Source organism: Bombus fervidus, chromosome 1, assembly GCF_041682495.2.
Source record: "Bombus fervidus isolate BK054 chromosome 1, iyBomFerv1, whole genome shotgun sequence".
Lineage (NCBI taxonomy): Eukaryota > Metazoa > Arthropoda > Insecta > Hymenoptera > Apidae > Bombus > Bombus fervidus.
This window is the reverse complement of record NC_091517.1, coordinates 14,841,105-14,856,998: the sequence shown is the minus strand read 5'-3', so window position 1 is coordinate 14,856,998 and position 15,894 is coordinate 14,841,105. Positions and strand designations below refer to the sequence as shown.

The window sequence follows — 15,894 nt, the reverse complement described above, 5'->3', positions numbered from 1 at the left end:
GAAAAACGTGAGAGCCATCGGAGATTAAGGTACGACCCTTCTCCGAGCTAATGATAGGGTTCCAAGGTAGCGCCAGCCACGGTTTTAGCATCCTACCCTTTTTTTTAATTTTCTTTTTTTTCTTCTTTCTTCCTTTCTCTTTTCTTCCCTTTCTTTTCGGTCCAGTTTTCTCTATATATACACATCGTGTATCTTGCGTTACGACTCTTTTCGCCTCCGTTCAACGACTGACCAACGTGTATACGCTCATCTGCTTGAAAGGATCTCTTGAAGAGATTGAATTCCTTTATGGTCTACTTGCAGCTTCTAGCGGTTTCATGATACAAAGAAATTATTGCTTTCGATCGGACGCATAGGTTGCGAACGAAAGCCGTGTGAGAAAGTTGTTTTTCATCCCGTGAACGGATAAGCCGTGTGGCTGCAAAAATTTCTCTCTGATTGTTCGTTGGCTTCTTCTAACCCGAATTTTGTTCATTTAGGAGAAGATATGTAATTTTCCTATTTAAAAACTGTTTGTGCCTGATCGAGGAAGTTATATTTCATCTTTTCAATAATAGTTTCACGATTTTTTTTTTACTTAATCGTTCATCTCGTCAGTAGTTGGTATACGAATTCGATTTCAAATATTAAATTCGACTTTTGACGTGTGTAGAATTGGATCAATCACCGCTTGATATTTTTCGAGATTTAACTGCATTTGATCCAGTTGTTTGAAGTGATAATCAGATCTGCGGCGATTCCTTTGTGATTCATTCAAACTCAGCTTGATTCTCTTACGACGTGGTTCAATTTACTTCAATGCTACCTACGATGATTCGATTACATTTCTCTTAATGGTTTCTTGCTTTTGCCAGATTTTTACATGATATTATTCTTAATGCAATGAAACATTCAATTTGCCTGATAGAATATAATTCAACCGAATAATAGTGCAAATAAAAGAACAAAGCTTACCCGCATCTAATTTAAAACTAGCTATGGCGATCTCGCGTTCAATTCAACTTCACATCGATCTAATATCACACATGATCTCTCTTGACGTTACCTAATATAATCTCTCCGCTGCATCACTCTTGTATACATCCATCAATATTTCTGTGAAATATTATGACGTCAATGAAAAATGTTTTTCAATTATAAAAATTCCTCCAACTATAAAACTGAAATACCAAATTCTCACACTATGAAACTGTCATTATATCTAAAGCTTCGGGAGAGTAAATCATCGACGCATTTCCAAAGGCAATTATAAACCTTACTTCACAGCCCATAACTATGAGAATAAAATATATATTACGAAACGAAAGAAATACTCGATCCTTCACGACAAGAGGCAAAAGGAACAAGAAAAAAGAAGAAGAAAAATATACATCCTGTAGTATGGTTGTTAATAGCTGCAGCAGGTGGTATCGAAGTAATAATGGAAAAATGCAAATTAGTGTCTCACGCGACGCAAGAGTTGCATAATGCCATCCTGAAGAAAGGTCAACGCGCGTAGCCTTGCGGTTTACATAAAATGTGTCTGAATCAGTTGACGTCGCTCGGATGCGTCGCAGAAAACAAACGCGACTCGTTATTCCTTCCATAATTAAGACGGTACAGTTAGGAGGGCTGAGACATCGAGTAAAATGTTCTTTTTCTTTCTTTTTCTTTTTTTAATTGAAGAGCATAATCACGGGCTGGTCCGAGGAACAATGGCTCGTGAAAGCGATTCACGAAGGTTTGTCGGAGCAGGAACATCGATTGGAGGTCATTAAAGGGGACTCTTGATGACTTTCATCGGGTGCAGTCATCGGTCGAGTAATGTCTCCGTTCATCGTCGCAGAACTATCTCTCTCAAATCGTTTCTTTGTTTTCGATATCCCATTTCTTCTTTCCTCTTTTTTCTTTCTTTTTTTTTTTTTTTTTGTCTGCTTTTGTCAGTAGTGAGGAGCGAAAAGAAGCTACATATTTGATGTGAACGTTGGTTACATTTTTGGTTACATTTTATTACCGTTTTCAATCAGATTTGATGTTTCAGTGTATGTATGTATATACATTGTTTTATTAGTTTCGGATATATGAAATTATGTTTTTAGAGAGTTGAATTTTCACAGAGGAACATCTCTGTACCTGACACCAATAAGACAATATTATAACCAATCTATTAGAATATATAGATAAGTTTCTAGAAAAACGATATTGAAAATTTTCGCTGTCAATGGAACTGGAAGTTGTGAAAACAACAATAGGATACACGTTGTTTCAGCTCACGCATAGCTTTTCAAGATACGCGAACAACAATGCCACTTGTCATAGTAAATATACACATCCTCTTGTAACGTGCGTTGACCCGTACACTCGAGTACCACAAGGTCACTACACGATTCGACATTGATAATGAAACGCAGGTACATCGAACTAATGTCACTGCTCCGTTACTTCCGGACGCGCCTAAGTTCGTTTAGCGAAACGCCGCGTGGAAAGCTGGCTCAGTCACCGTGGAAACAATACTTCATTGAAACGTTCCATTTCCTTGCTTTACTGCTATAATCTTCTCTCTATTTAATTTGCCCTTGATCTACTGCAAAATTCCAATAAAATATGATATTTTGTTAAGAAACTCAAGTTTTGATTCAGATGATTTACAATTGGAGTAACTTTTCTAGGCCTACAGTTCTCATCTAGGTTTTGATTATCTGTGAAGAGTAAAAGATTTATGGAAAAAAAACGATTAACAAACCATTTATTTAAAGATTAGGAATGGATATTTCCTTCCTTCATAGTGTGGTAGTGTAGTGTTTCCTACTCACGGAAAAAAAGATAAGAAATATCTAATCAACGATCGAGTGGAGATCGACTCGCTCTTTCATCAGACCATGCACCAAGTCCGAGGCAGAGTCTCCTTTCATGGATAATCGTTTCAATGGTAAACAATTAAACGATAACATTAGTCTGGGATGGTAACAGTAGTTAGCTGGCCTTCTATCGTCCTGTTTGTATTATTCCACACTTATCGTTGTTCTATCAACCTTCCATCTAAGAGTCATACCAAGATAACAGAGAATCACGTTTCTTACGTTTCGAACGCACATCCACGCCATCTCTTTGTCTCCTATTGCTAAATCGGTTTGGTATACCGTGACAAGGTTCAAATGAGACGATACATAAATTAGAAGTATCTGCGGGCCCTTAATTAACAGAAATAATCCCGCTCGACCGGCCCAGCAACAACGTTCACATGAAATACGCGCGCGTTAATTGACAGAGAGCGAACGTGGATCTCTCCTCGCTGTGAGAATTAATGTAAATGTCACGGTGAGTTTTCATCTAGCGAATGAAACCGTTTCACATACGGTAAAAAATCAAAAATGAAACGATGAAGATTTCGAGGTGTAGGAAGGGAACGGTTTGAAACTTTTCACGGGGTAATTGGATAGAATAAAATGAAGATCAGGATGCAGAAGGTTTGACAAACCTGAGTGAACACACACGTTTTACACAAAATTTTATATATTGAATAAATTTCGCGTGTGAAACCTAATAGTATTTTCTACTTAACACTTGAATTACTATACCAGCCAAACTGACTGGTTCTACAATTTTATAAATGTACTACGTGACATGGAATTCCTTTTGTAAGAAGATAATAAATCAACAAATATAAATATATTCAATATTTTTAATAATAATTTTTTAATAAAAGATATTACGTATTTTTTAATGATTAGCCATTTTGAATGGTTTTGGTAGAAATAGTTTTGTCTTAACCGTCGGTAGTTCTAGAGTTAATGGTATTTATATGTATATTCTGACAAGATATTTTTCAATGTTGTAATATACTGATATAAAACATCGTAGTGAGGATTGTTAAAATTGTGTATATGGATATTGGTACCTTTTTTTAATTATCTGTACGTCGATTTTATAATTTCAATGGTAAACCTAAAAGGAGTGTCCAAGTTTGCAAAATTGTTCTATTTATGCATTCTATGTATACTATATAGATTTCTTGTATGTACTGGTATCGAAAATATAAATTAAATTCGAATAGCCTGGCAAAAATGATCAATCTTTCGAGAGCTTCCATTATGGCTGCTGTGATGGGAACAAGAATTCATGTGAATAATAAATGGTTGAGAACCGAGCGACTGTTTATGCCAGAGTAATAATCGGTAGCGAGCGATTAGGAGAATATAGCGTGCACGTGGTCAGAATTTATGTTATGATCGCTATATACGCACGTAGATAATTAAGAGAGAGAAGCCAGCGTGAATCACTGAAGAGTCGAAAGTTGTCACAGGAAAGTCGTATAAAGATGAAAGTAAGAGTTACATTTCAAAGAGACAAAGTTAAATTATTATATTTCTATTTTATTAAATATATATGCGTATAATTTTTACCATTTTATTATGTACATGTAAAGAATAACAACAAATGTGATAAAACATTCAAACGAATAAACTGTTTAGTTCTTATCCAATACGCAGAAAATATGCGAAAGAACAACTCTGCTAAAGTATCGTTTCAAAATTTGACCAATAAGTAACGCTTTCTCTCAAAAGAGCGGCGCTCGTTAATTTTTCCTCGACCTCGTATTTTATCAGAGATGCAACGTCGACGGGTTCCAACCTCATTATCATAGAGAACCAACAGAAAAAAAAGAGAGAGAAAAATACGTTTGCCCCAAGCATTGTTCTAACGCGCGTCGATATTTCATTTCAGAGTCCTGGAACGCTGCACAAAGATGTCGGTGGTGCTGGTACCAAGGTCAGCGGAAAGACGGTCGGCGGTGTCGGCACTGCAACCCTCACTACGCTCTCCTCCATTAATAATACATCCAACACCAGCCGGAACAAGAATAATCCCGTATCTCAAGAGGTAAGTCAACAGATCAACTAATATTTAGTGGAAAATGCAGCAATATTTTTGTGTCATCATATTTCAGTACATCTGTGATTGAATCAGGTGTAGGACTCGTCTAGTCTCTGATCTCAACTACTTGTTATTAATGCCAAGAAGTCAATTTTTATCCGTACACTTTATAGAGAATCATCCAAAATTCTCAAAATACACCGATGAAAATTTACGAAATTATTACGCGAAGAATCAGAAACTGGTATTTCTAATGTTAGATTTTGCTGCGAATTTTCTGAACAATTCGATAATAGAAGAATCACTCGAAATCGTCGCACGAATTTCGTTTTTTTTTTTTTTTTTTTTTTATGACACAGTTTCTTCTTAAAAGTCCCACCTTTTGCATTCAGTCATTCAACAATATTCGGTGGCACAAGGTGATACGTATAAAAATAATTACCCTTCGTTGCCATGCACGAAATCGAGTAACTCGCCTTGACTTCGACCGTCCGCCGTAAAAAACTGGAACAAACCAGAAGTTCGACAACTTTCGATCGATCTCATCTTATTAATAACGTCAGTTTCAACATCGATGCCGAAACGTGACTTAACTCCTTACAACGACGGCCACGTTTTGTAATTAAGTAGCATTTGCAGTTATTTTCACGCTTAGATGCTAGAAGGAATGACAAGAATGAAAGATTGAAACGAGTCCAACCCTTTCAAGATCGCTCTATTTTAGCCTGCGAGAAAAATTGCTCCTTATCGATAATGAACGATAGAAGCAGGTTTCTTGTTGGATGGTTTTCCAAGGAACAGATAGCGCACTAAAGTCTGTGGCCAATTTTCTAAAAATATTTATTAATCATTAATCTCGGAAACACATCTCTTTGGGTAGTTTTTAAAAGAAAACACGGTACACTGATATTTACGACCAATTTATTAATTAATAATATTAGCAAAAGTTAATAGCAAAAGTTCTTGTCGCCTCTGTAATTCACGTGCATCCTCGGTCGTTTTCCGAATCAGCCTACTTCCTCGCGATATTTCATTCGGTTCGATCGACTAATCCTCCTCCAGGTCGCGCGTCGCTAGAGATTACTTCTTCTGGTGACCTCGCGTGGAGAGCTATGGTTTCCAGCATCTCCGGCGTCGCTTCAATTGTGCCATGTCACCGCCATTTGTCACCTTTAATGTTCTGCCTCTCTTCCCTTCCCTTCTGCGTCTTCATCCCTCTTCCCCTTCTCTTTTTTGTCTCTGTTCGCCGCGGCGTTATGCGGCAAAGATGATCGAATTTCGTTGCGTGGCGCAAGTTGCGCAACCAAAGCTGACGCGACACACGCTGCCGCCTCATATCGCGCAGCATAATTTTTAAGCGCAGAGACAACGCCAGTCCGACGACTGCAGACTCTTATCTGCAGAGGCACATGCGACACCGTCGTTTACCACTTGCAACTCTCTACCTCCGTCTCACCCAGTATTATCGTGTTTCTTCGATTTTTCTCTCTCTTTTTACTTTTTTTTCTTCTTCTCTTTCTTCTTCGTTCTTACGCTTTATTAAATTCCGTTGCTTTTCGTTTTTTGCGGTCTAGTGCTTCCACTGGATTAGTGTTACACTGCTTGTGAATAGTAAAGTGTTTTTGTGAATGTCTCTCGACTTTCGTTTTTTTATTAATTTGCCATGACCTTACAATTGTGTAAATACATGACGTTTATCGTATTACAGTTGGAATACGTAGCTGCTTAAAAATAGAAGCAGTTTCTAACAGGAAGAAAGCATCGGGATTTTTTATGGTCATAAAATCAGTCAGGCGTTGAAGTTTATCATGTTTCGAAAATCCGGCACACTAATTTGAAACACGTAGAGAAGATAAGAAGTTCGAGTATCGTTTAGGACCGACTATATCAAATCTATTTAAATTATGTGTGCTTATTTCCGTATATGTAGTACGTTTAACAAATTTCTTTTTGGGTTATACAATTTGGAAAACTGACTGATAATTTGGAAGGCTTGGAAAAACATATGATCGTACAAAACACATGTCTGTCGTAGTGTAAAATTTCAAATATCAATTCACAATCAAATTTGTAGAATTCGAGATTCAAGGTGGTTCGCGGCTACATCAAACGATATCACTGTTTTAATATTTTAATTCACGACCTCGCTATGTCGTTTCCATCGTGATACGAACAAGGTGGCGTTACGTATATCTACTTCGATAATCCTATTATTATATTTTCGGATTAATATTTCGAGTTACTTGTATTACACCTGCATTGTCTGCTTTATCTCGATCACTTTGTTAGGTGTTGCAATGTTTATCAGAAATAACGCGTATTTCATACGTACAGTGGAATATCGGTTATCTAGATATAAAATAACTTAGTTCGATAAAACGTTAATAATGTACGGTTATCGGTTATCTAGAGTCTGAATTCTACGTTAAATTCGGATAAAAGGAAACGTTAATAGATAATCACGTACAAAATCTTCATGCTTTAATACTTTATAATACGTTTCTATCATGAAGATTTTACTCCATAATGAAGCATAATGAAATCAATTTTTAATTAATCAGAAATTCAAATTAGAAATTAGAAATTTGTACGTTTAATTATATCGTAAGACACGGCTTAATTAATTGCAATTAATTCTATCGTTTCTAATTTCAAAAATTTTCTAGCCTTCCTTTGTCTATTTCAATTGTCTATTTAAATTAAACAAACGAAGTAAGACATAGAGAGAGAGAGAGAGTTGCATATGTTACGTAGGTAAACATCCAGTCAGGGAACTCGAAGTGTGCGGTTTAATCGAGGCCCTCGGACTAATTCATACGTGAATTTAGAAAGTCCATTGCCGGGATTTACATCTAATTGTTTCGCGGCTTGCGCAACTGCTGCGCGAAAGCCTTAGTGTTCCGTGTATATATTGCTTCCCTCTTCCACTCTTCCTCTCTTTGTCTTTTTCGAGCATAAAGAGAAATAGAGAAACTGATTCGTTACAGAAAAATTAATAAGGAACGTATTGGAATAGGATGTTGGTGGATTAGGTAACTGCGGCTTGTTTTTGATTTATTACCGTTATTAAGCTAACAATTCATTAGCAATATAATAATTACTAGTATAATTTATCGAAGTTTGGAATTCACAAAATTTTGGAAAATTGTATCCACGTTAAATAAGAATTTCTTGTAATTAGTATAGAACGAGAATCTTTCCTTTGTAATTTATATGTATATATTTTATTCGCTTCAAATCCATAGAACAATTAAATATATGGGTAATAAGACAAACATATCTGATGGCGTCACGTACATCAAGTACATTGGTATCTATGAGATAAGGATTACCAAATTTTAAGCAGTCGTGAATTGGTACTCGTGTGAATAAGAGCATAACAGTGCATCCATTCCGACTATTGTTTTAAGTTTTCCCGTTGATTAGTTTATTTTCCCTAGTGTGTATTAAAAAGAGTAATATATAGTAAATTTATATATATATATTTGATCATATTATATATTTATATCCATGAAGACTGAAGATGTTAAACTTTTTACCTTTATTATCTTTCCAAGAAAACGAGCATACCATATAGTAACAGGTAACGAAATTAATGCCTATACATCACGTGCAAAATATTAAAAAAAGAACACATAAGACGTTAATTAAAATAAACAGTCGCGATATACACACAGAAAACTATAGCGAAGAAAATCCATATGTTTAATAATCATGTTATCGGTCGAGTGAAATTATGATTTCTGGATCAACAAGTATATCTAGTCGAGACATTAGTAGCGTATTTGCTTTTTCCTCGAAATCCATCGTGTCATTCACGTACAATTTTCCTTAGCACGGAGAACTGCGTGGCGTAACGATGATAAGACCGCACGTTGCCCACCGCAGATTGAGCAGATTACGTCGACAACGGAGAGGGACTAATCGGAAAGTTGTCTCCTTGAGATGTCGGACTGATCCGTCATACGATTCTCTTTTGTCTATTCGTGACCGTGTAGTTAGATCGTACTTATGTAAACGAGCAAAGATATTTTGTTTCTCGAGGTAAAATAACAGGTTACTTACGTTCGTAAGAGTATTTGCAGTTGGTTTGCACGTTCTTCGTAAGGCTGTACCAATTAGGAAAAGCTGCATTTTTCAAGGGAACTCCGCTTTTACCGACAGAACCGCGTTGGTCAAGGATCAGTAGTTTTGTAAGCGGAATTGACATACATATTTATGCACTTTCTACGTACCACTGAGTGCAGTTAGATGGACACAGTTCGATGTTTTGCGAAGCATGGACCGTGATGGTATGAATTAAAAAACAGATTTCTTTTCCTTTTTACTTGGTTCATTTCAACGCAACGAATCTCTACCGCGTGTACATACATTTCATGTTCAATCGTATAGCTATAAAATGGAGAAGCTTAGGACAAAAACGACCCTTTCTTCGGGCAAGCGAAAGGATACTTTAGCTTCTTTTATCTTCAATATTTTTAAACAAAATATTCATCATCTTACATAATTTCCATAAGCGTACCAGTAATTATATGCAGAAAAATCGTACCCAATTAAATCACGAAGTTGTAATCTCGTGACCAAAGCTTTTATAAAACCGTTTCATTTTCATTCAATAATAAGTCAAGGCATTATTATTTAAATTATGGAAAAATTTGACAAGTACTATATTTATTACGAGCCCAATTGTTCTAAACGATAATGGCACGTTACTATTGTAACTACGTAGATCAAGAGATTTAAAATACGTAGGTACGTGATTACGTAACTTGCAAGTTATCGTTATAGAGGTTTAACGTTTCTTACTTAATGAAAGAAGTAAGGAGCATGGTCAATCGTGGTTTAATGCGCGATTAGCTTGAATCAATGAGTCATTGAAGAATTTTTATCCGGGTTTCGAAATCCGTCAACCAGCTGTAGAAGTGCACCGGCGCTCATTCTCAGCGACAAGGAGCGTATTATGCAATGACGAATGGCTTATTCGGCGTGTCAGCGAACGATTGTTTCGCGAGTGTCGTTTGCAATCTCTGGAATATCGGATTTTATTGCCGCTATTACGTGTAACACCGGATAATTTTTATATCGCTAACGTTTAAACGATAATGAAACATAAACAACAAGAAATGACTATGCCCAGATAAAGAATACGTCACCGATGATAAAAGTTAATACTTCGACGTCGATCGAAACAGCTGAATTTATATCATGCTTCTTTGCAAAGAGTGGTATAATTGATAGAGCTTGATTCCTGATAGAGATTCGATGAAATATCGATGTCAAGGCGAGGGAAATTAATCGTCTCGATAGAATCAATAGAAGTAATTTTTTTTAACGATGCTGAATCTGATTAACGTTCTTGTGCAAACAGCGGCATTTAATCAAGGATGTTCTAATAGATTATTTCTAGTAGTTTATGTGAGTCCAGCTAATCTTAACTGACTTGATATTATTGGATAATGGTGTAGCTTTATATTTATTTTGTTGAATTTTTGATATTTCAAGATTGTTGTTAAGATTATTAAGAAGTTTATATTGGATTATCAACTAAGTGATTGTGGATTTTGTCATTAGGTAGGCGTTGACAAAATCCGTAATCACTTAGTTGCCAACCCAATAGTACGGTATATCGTGTGAAAAAGAATTTGAATATTTGTTAATCCGTTTAATTGGCTTTGGACCTACGTTGGAATAATTTTGAAATGAAAGTTGGAGATTGCAGCTTCTCTTTCAATTCTAGGTACCTATTTATCATAAGATATAATGCTTAGTAAATAGAACGCCGAGGCTAGATTACGAGGTATCTCATTCTTGACTTCGAATGTCCATTGAATTGAAGGTAAATTGGTATAATTGCTAAATTAGCTTAATAATTTTGCTTTAACAACCACCTTTCGCAAGAAAAGAAATACCCTTATGCAAATAGAAAACAAATTCGTTAGACAGTAGAACATTTCAGAAAATCTCTTGACTAGAATCTAAGATATTAACAAAGGTTCTAAGAACCTTCCAATCCAAAACCTCTTAGCATACAAGGTATCTTTACTAAAAGCACTTTATGAATAATTGATACCATCTGTGATATATAATTATAGATTATGTACTTGATTTCATAATCTATTACATTAGGATGTGTTAAAAGACACCTGTGTCGTTCATTGCAAAAGGATATTTTATCGAAATAAAACGAATAATAACAAAAGACAAGATTGAAAAACGTACTACCATAATAATATTTGTGTCAGCAATACGCAAAAACTTACTGGAATATTTACTTTCACAAACTGCTGAACAATTGCACAAAAACCAGACGATTTCATTTTTTTACATTCACCAAGTCACCTTGCCCATTTACCATAATGGGTAGAAATGACAGGATCATCGAACGAGATGTTTCTTTTTCTTCTAATCCTACCATCGATACAGAGTCACTAAACGTTTTTACCACGGTGAAACTTTTTATTGTACGCTAACAAGGAATGTAAGTACACGGTGAAATATGTACACTGGAGAGACGTCGCCTTAATAGACTTGTGTTTTACGCAGTGTGTCACGAGCGTCATGCAAGCATAAGAAGGCTTTGCATAAACCATAAACGTGGTGGCGCAGGCGGTGTAACTCGATCGGCTGGCATTGTATCTCGGATTTCGCGATAGCATAAATATGCTACCTGCGGAGCGGGTCCGATGTTAACGATCCTAGGGAAAAGTAACATAATGCCGGCCAATTCAGCGTACCGGTAAATCCCAACTGCGACGGAAATTTTTCGACAGCGATGCCCATCGTCTCGTTTAACCTTTGCACCGCGGTTTCCAGGTTCTTTTAACCTATGCAGTGTTACGTAAAAGCAATACAAACGAATATTGATAGACGAAGAAAAGATATTTTCAAATGACGATCGTTATATCGTAATATCGTATTAAATCTTGGAAAAGTTTCGATATAAAATTTCTGAATTTTGAAACAACAATTTTATCGTAGTTGCATTGTAGTAAAGTTTAAAAATCGTTTCATATAGAATTTCTTTGTGAATTAATAAAATTCAAGTTGAGTTGATTCACACGACGATGTATTAACAACGTATACATAGTAACAAACGATGGAAGAATTATTTTCAAATAGCGGGTTTATTGTAAAATTATATTCTATTTTGAATCGTGAGTTATTTTGAATCACGCGATATCACCAATACCATTAAGTACTATTAATAATAATGCGGTACTTACATTATGGGTACAAATAAGCAAATTTTCATAGAACGAAATAGTTTTGCTGTTACTAAACGATTAAGTTTATGACTTGGAAAGCAGTTAACGAAGTTTAAGAACAATTTAACGACGTTAAAATGTAGAAAAAAAGGCAATTCATACGAGGTACGAGGTGTCCATTAGTCAGCGGGCAGTGTTGAAAGTTAGGTTGTTAAAGTGCAGAGGTTATTAGAGTATCATGAATAAAGATGAAAGCAACTAAGAACTAAAAACTTTGATGACATTAGAAAACTTTCTGTTGTTTATATCTTTAGAAAAAAATCCCCATTAATCTTCCTTCGTTGTACAAAAAGTGGTAACAAAGTACGTGCTGGGTACATCGAGTTGTCTTCTTTGTTTGTTCATTAAAATGAAAAAAATATAAAATAAAGTGTATCAGACGACATGTAACAGCTCTTTACGACTTTCTATTATAATAAAGTATAATTTTAAATATAAAATACGTCAAGTACTAGAAAGCTCATTTGAGAAACTTTCTAAAATGAAGAAGAACCTATAGGTCTCTGATAAATATTCATACACCTGGCAAGTGTATTTTCTAGTCAAATAGTTGAGCTATTACAAGATTTCTATCTGTTTTATGAATATAAAAAGGCAAAGTTCTTTGCGAGTCATTATTAGAAACCGTTAAAAGCCATAAGCCTAGAAACTAGATCAATTCAAACATAGGTAACGTTAAATGATCAGAACTGAAATTCCCGATGCAATTTATCCGATTTGCCATTTTCCCTTCCGCGTCCAGTTTCTAGAGAGCTGGTCGATTAATATGATATAACGAGAATAAATTTTAATCGCAAATTAACTTAATACGTCTCACTGTTCCGGTAACGCGTTTTCAAACACGAAGCTCGCTTTTGTGTAAACAAGTTACGGTGAGCTAGTGACGATTACGAAAATCGTTGCCCAATAATTTACGTTGCGCTCCGGTCGGATTTCCACTTAAACTCTAAAGTAGTGCATAACTTCAGAATTATTGATATAATCATTCAGTTAAATACTACGTCGTTGCCACGTACTTGCAGAGAAGATACGACACACTTTTCGCGGTAAAACAAAAGGTTTCTCGTGTGAGCATAAGCTAAAACTCGTGGTATTATTCATTGGACGAGGTTTGTAACGCGTGTAATCATAGTTTGCGATACGTTGAAGACACGTTACATGAAATTATGCGAAGAGAAACGTCTCGCAATTAATCCTCCGTGCTGTGGATATCGCACGCGCATTAATCACGAAGTTAAATAGACTCGTACAAGTCACGGCTCGTTTAAAAATTTTGCAATACTCGTTCTTTTTTTTTTTTTTATTTTCCTTTTGCTCTCGCGAGGCAAACGAGCTTGTCAAGTAGTGCGTTAAAAATCGTAGGGCCGCGCGTAAAAAACTGCATTGCAATTGCCCATATGAAAGTATAATTTTGACATAGAAAGCGCTCAACACGGCTGTTTAATCGTTTTCCTAACTTTTCCTCTTTGTCTCGAGGATCCCAAGGTTAGGGATTATGAATCGCGTTTCCTTCCGTCTCTGATGTCTGATTTCTGTTTGCTTGGGAACAAGGAACAATTATATTAGGATATTTCGTCTCATGTTTCTTAATTAGTTGATCGTTCGTAATTGATTGTACACGTAACACGAAGATTTGAAAAACAAATTGTGGCTTATAAATAAAAAGACAATACTGAATACATACATTTAAATAATATCAAATTTTATTTTTCAATTCTTACTACGAAATTTACAATGAAGGATAGGTGACGTTGTAATAACTGAAACAGTTGTCGCAACGAGGATAGTAATTTGAATATCAATCAATAAAAACCAACTGAAAATCAAATTGTTTTTCCAGACATTCGTAGTCGATTAATATTCGTATTTTAATAAACGTTCGCACTTTTGAACACGAAACCTGTACACCTTCCTTTCCATTCCAATAAATACAATTTAAATTGAAGTTGCCTTATTGCTGCAAATTCCACAATTATATCGCAAGTCCTACAGGCGTCGAAATTTTTAATTGAAAACGTCACGGTACAATCGAATTGTTATATCAATTAATACTTTCAAGTGAATCTATTGCCGCAATCAATCTGAGAATCGAAGCAACAAGTGCCGTAAACTTTAATCAACAACATATGAAGCATAATAGACCTATAAAACGTTGCAACGGCCCTGAATGCTATACCATTCATCGATGCCATCGTCGATGGAGAATCCACTTTCCGACCACGCCATATCTCTTCCACTTATAATACATATCTCGCGCATCAGAATCGTACAAGCTTTCAAACTTAATCTCCAGCGATAGACACGTTGCAAGCTCATTTTCGTGCCATCGATACGAGCAATTGTGTTTCAGGCAATGAGGTTCAACAAGTAAGTAAATTACAGGCGGAACCAATACGTAGTGAAGCGTGAGCCTGACCGATAGACATTGCCTGCGGCAACGTTTGAAAATCACGGCCAACCGTTGCGTTGATTAGCCGTTTCGCCGTGTCTGTGCGTCGAATTCCGAGGTCCTTGGAAACGCATAACACACACAGGCGTTTTCACCATCGCCTACACTCTGCACAATGTGTGTCTCAGTGTCTCCGTGTACACGGCCGTGCCACGCCATTATACCGTTATCCTCATACGCACTTTGACTTTATGCGCCCGTGCATATGTGGGTCTCTCGGGTGCGCTTATAGCTATGCTAATGGAGATATCCATTTGTTCAGGCGATTATAAGGCCGAGTATACAACGTCGTCGGGCGAAAGCCCACGACACAACGTTTCTCGGCTTCTTCGTTGAAGACACTCTATGGCTATTTGCACGTGTGAAAATACGCATGTAACGATGTACGTATGATAGATATCGACGATGTACGCATGATAGATATCGACGATATACGCAACGGTTTTCAGTTCGTGGTACAATCGAGGTCAGCGATGTTCTACGGTTCAAAGTAAGGCAAAAGTCGAGAATAACGAAGTTGAGTGGAAGCCTTCAATCTCGAGAAAATCAGAATTGAACACCTGCGAATTTATATGGAAATTTTAACTACGCAGGAATCGACAATTGACGGGGGATTATTACGCGTGTGAAAATAAGTAAGAAACGTAGATTGAAATTTTCATTGGCTTAAAAGACATCGTTCTGAAGAGAATGGAGTTTAAATATGCTTAGGCAAAAATTGATACACGCTCGGCAAATATTCTAATTCGATTTTCTCCAGAATTCTATAGCTAGAAATAAATTAAAATTCACCTATCTGAAATTCATTTACTTTTGTCAATTTCTAATTTCATGGACATAGAAGTTTCTGATTAAAGGATGATTCGGTTATCAGATTAATTAAGAAACAAACAAGTGATCATCAACGCTCGTTGTCAACCACCTTATTAACTGGATACTGTATTGCATGAGTATCTTCCTGTGTTTTACAATATGTACTTCTGATTGCGTATCTCATCATGCATCTTCCTGTGGAAGTAGCCTTAGGCTCGTTGTCGGCTATACTTACATGGATCGGCTGCATCGTTTGCGGTTTCCTTTACTTTATTTGACGCTTAGTCAAGCGTCGGCTGTTCACGTGTAGCAACGACAAATCGAGGAAGAAGCTTTCCTCGAGCTAATCAATTTCTGCCTGGCTACTCTTATCATGTGGTATGCGATCATATACGATTTTTAGCGAGTTGAGCAATCGTTTTGAATTCTTAGATTTGAAAGTAAATTACAGAGAGAAAGAAGGGGGAGGGGAGGGAGGGAGGAGATGATTAAATTCGATATGCGAATTTTGAA

At 36.3% G+C, this 15,894-nt stretch overlaps 1 protein-coding gene across 3 annotated transcripts in view; it reads left to right on the top strand.

Moving 5' to 3' along the window:
- Window positions 1-15,894, top strand: part of LOC139987329 (uncharacterized) — a 266,252-nt gene that overhangs the window by 209,916 nt on the left and 40,442 nt on the right. For all 3 annotated transcript variants that reach the window (XM_072003481.1, XM_072003471.1, XM_072003461.1), the window contains one exon: window positions 4,705-4,860. In XM_072003481.1, coding sequence (XP_071859582.1) covers window positions 4,705-4,860 — 156 coding nt within the window. The remainder of the gene's footprint in view (window positions 1-4,704; window positions 4,861-15,894) is intronic.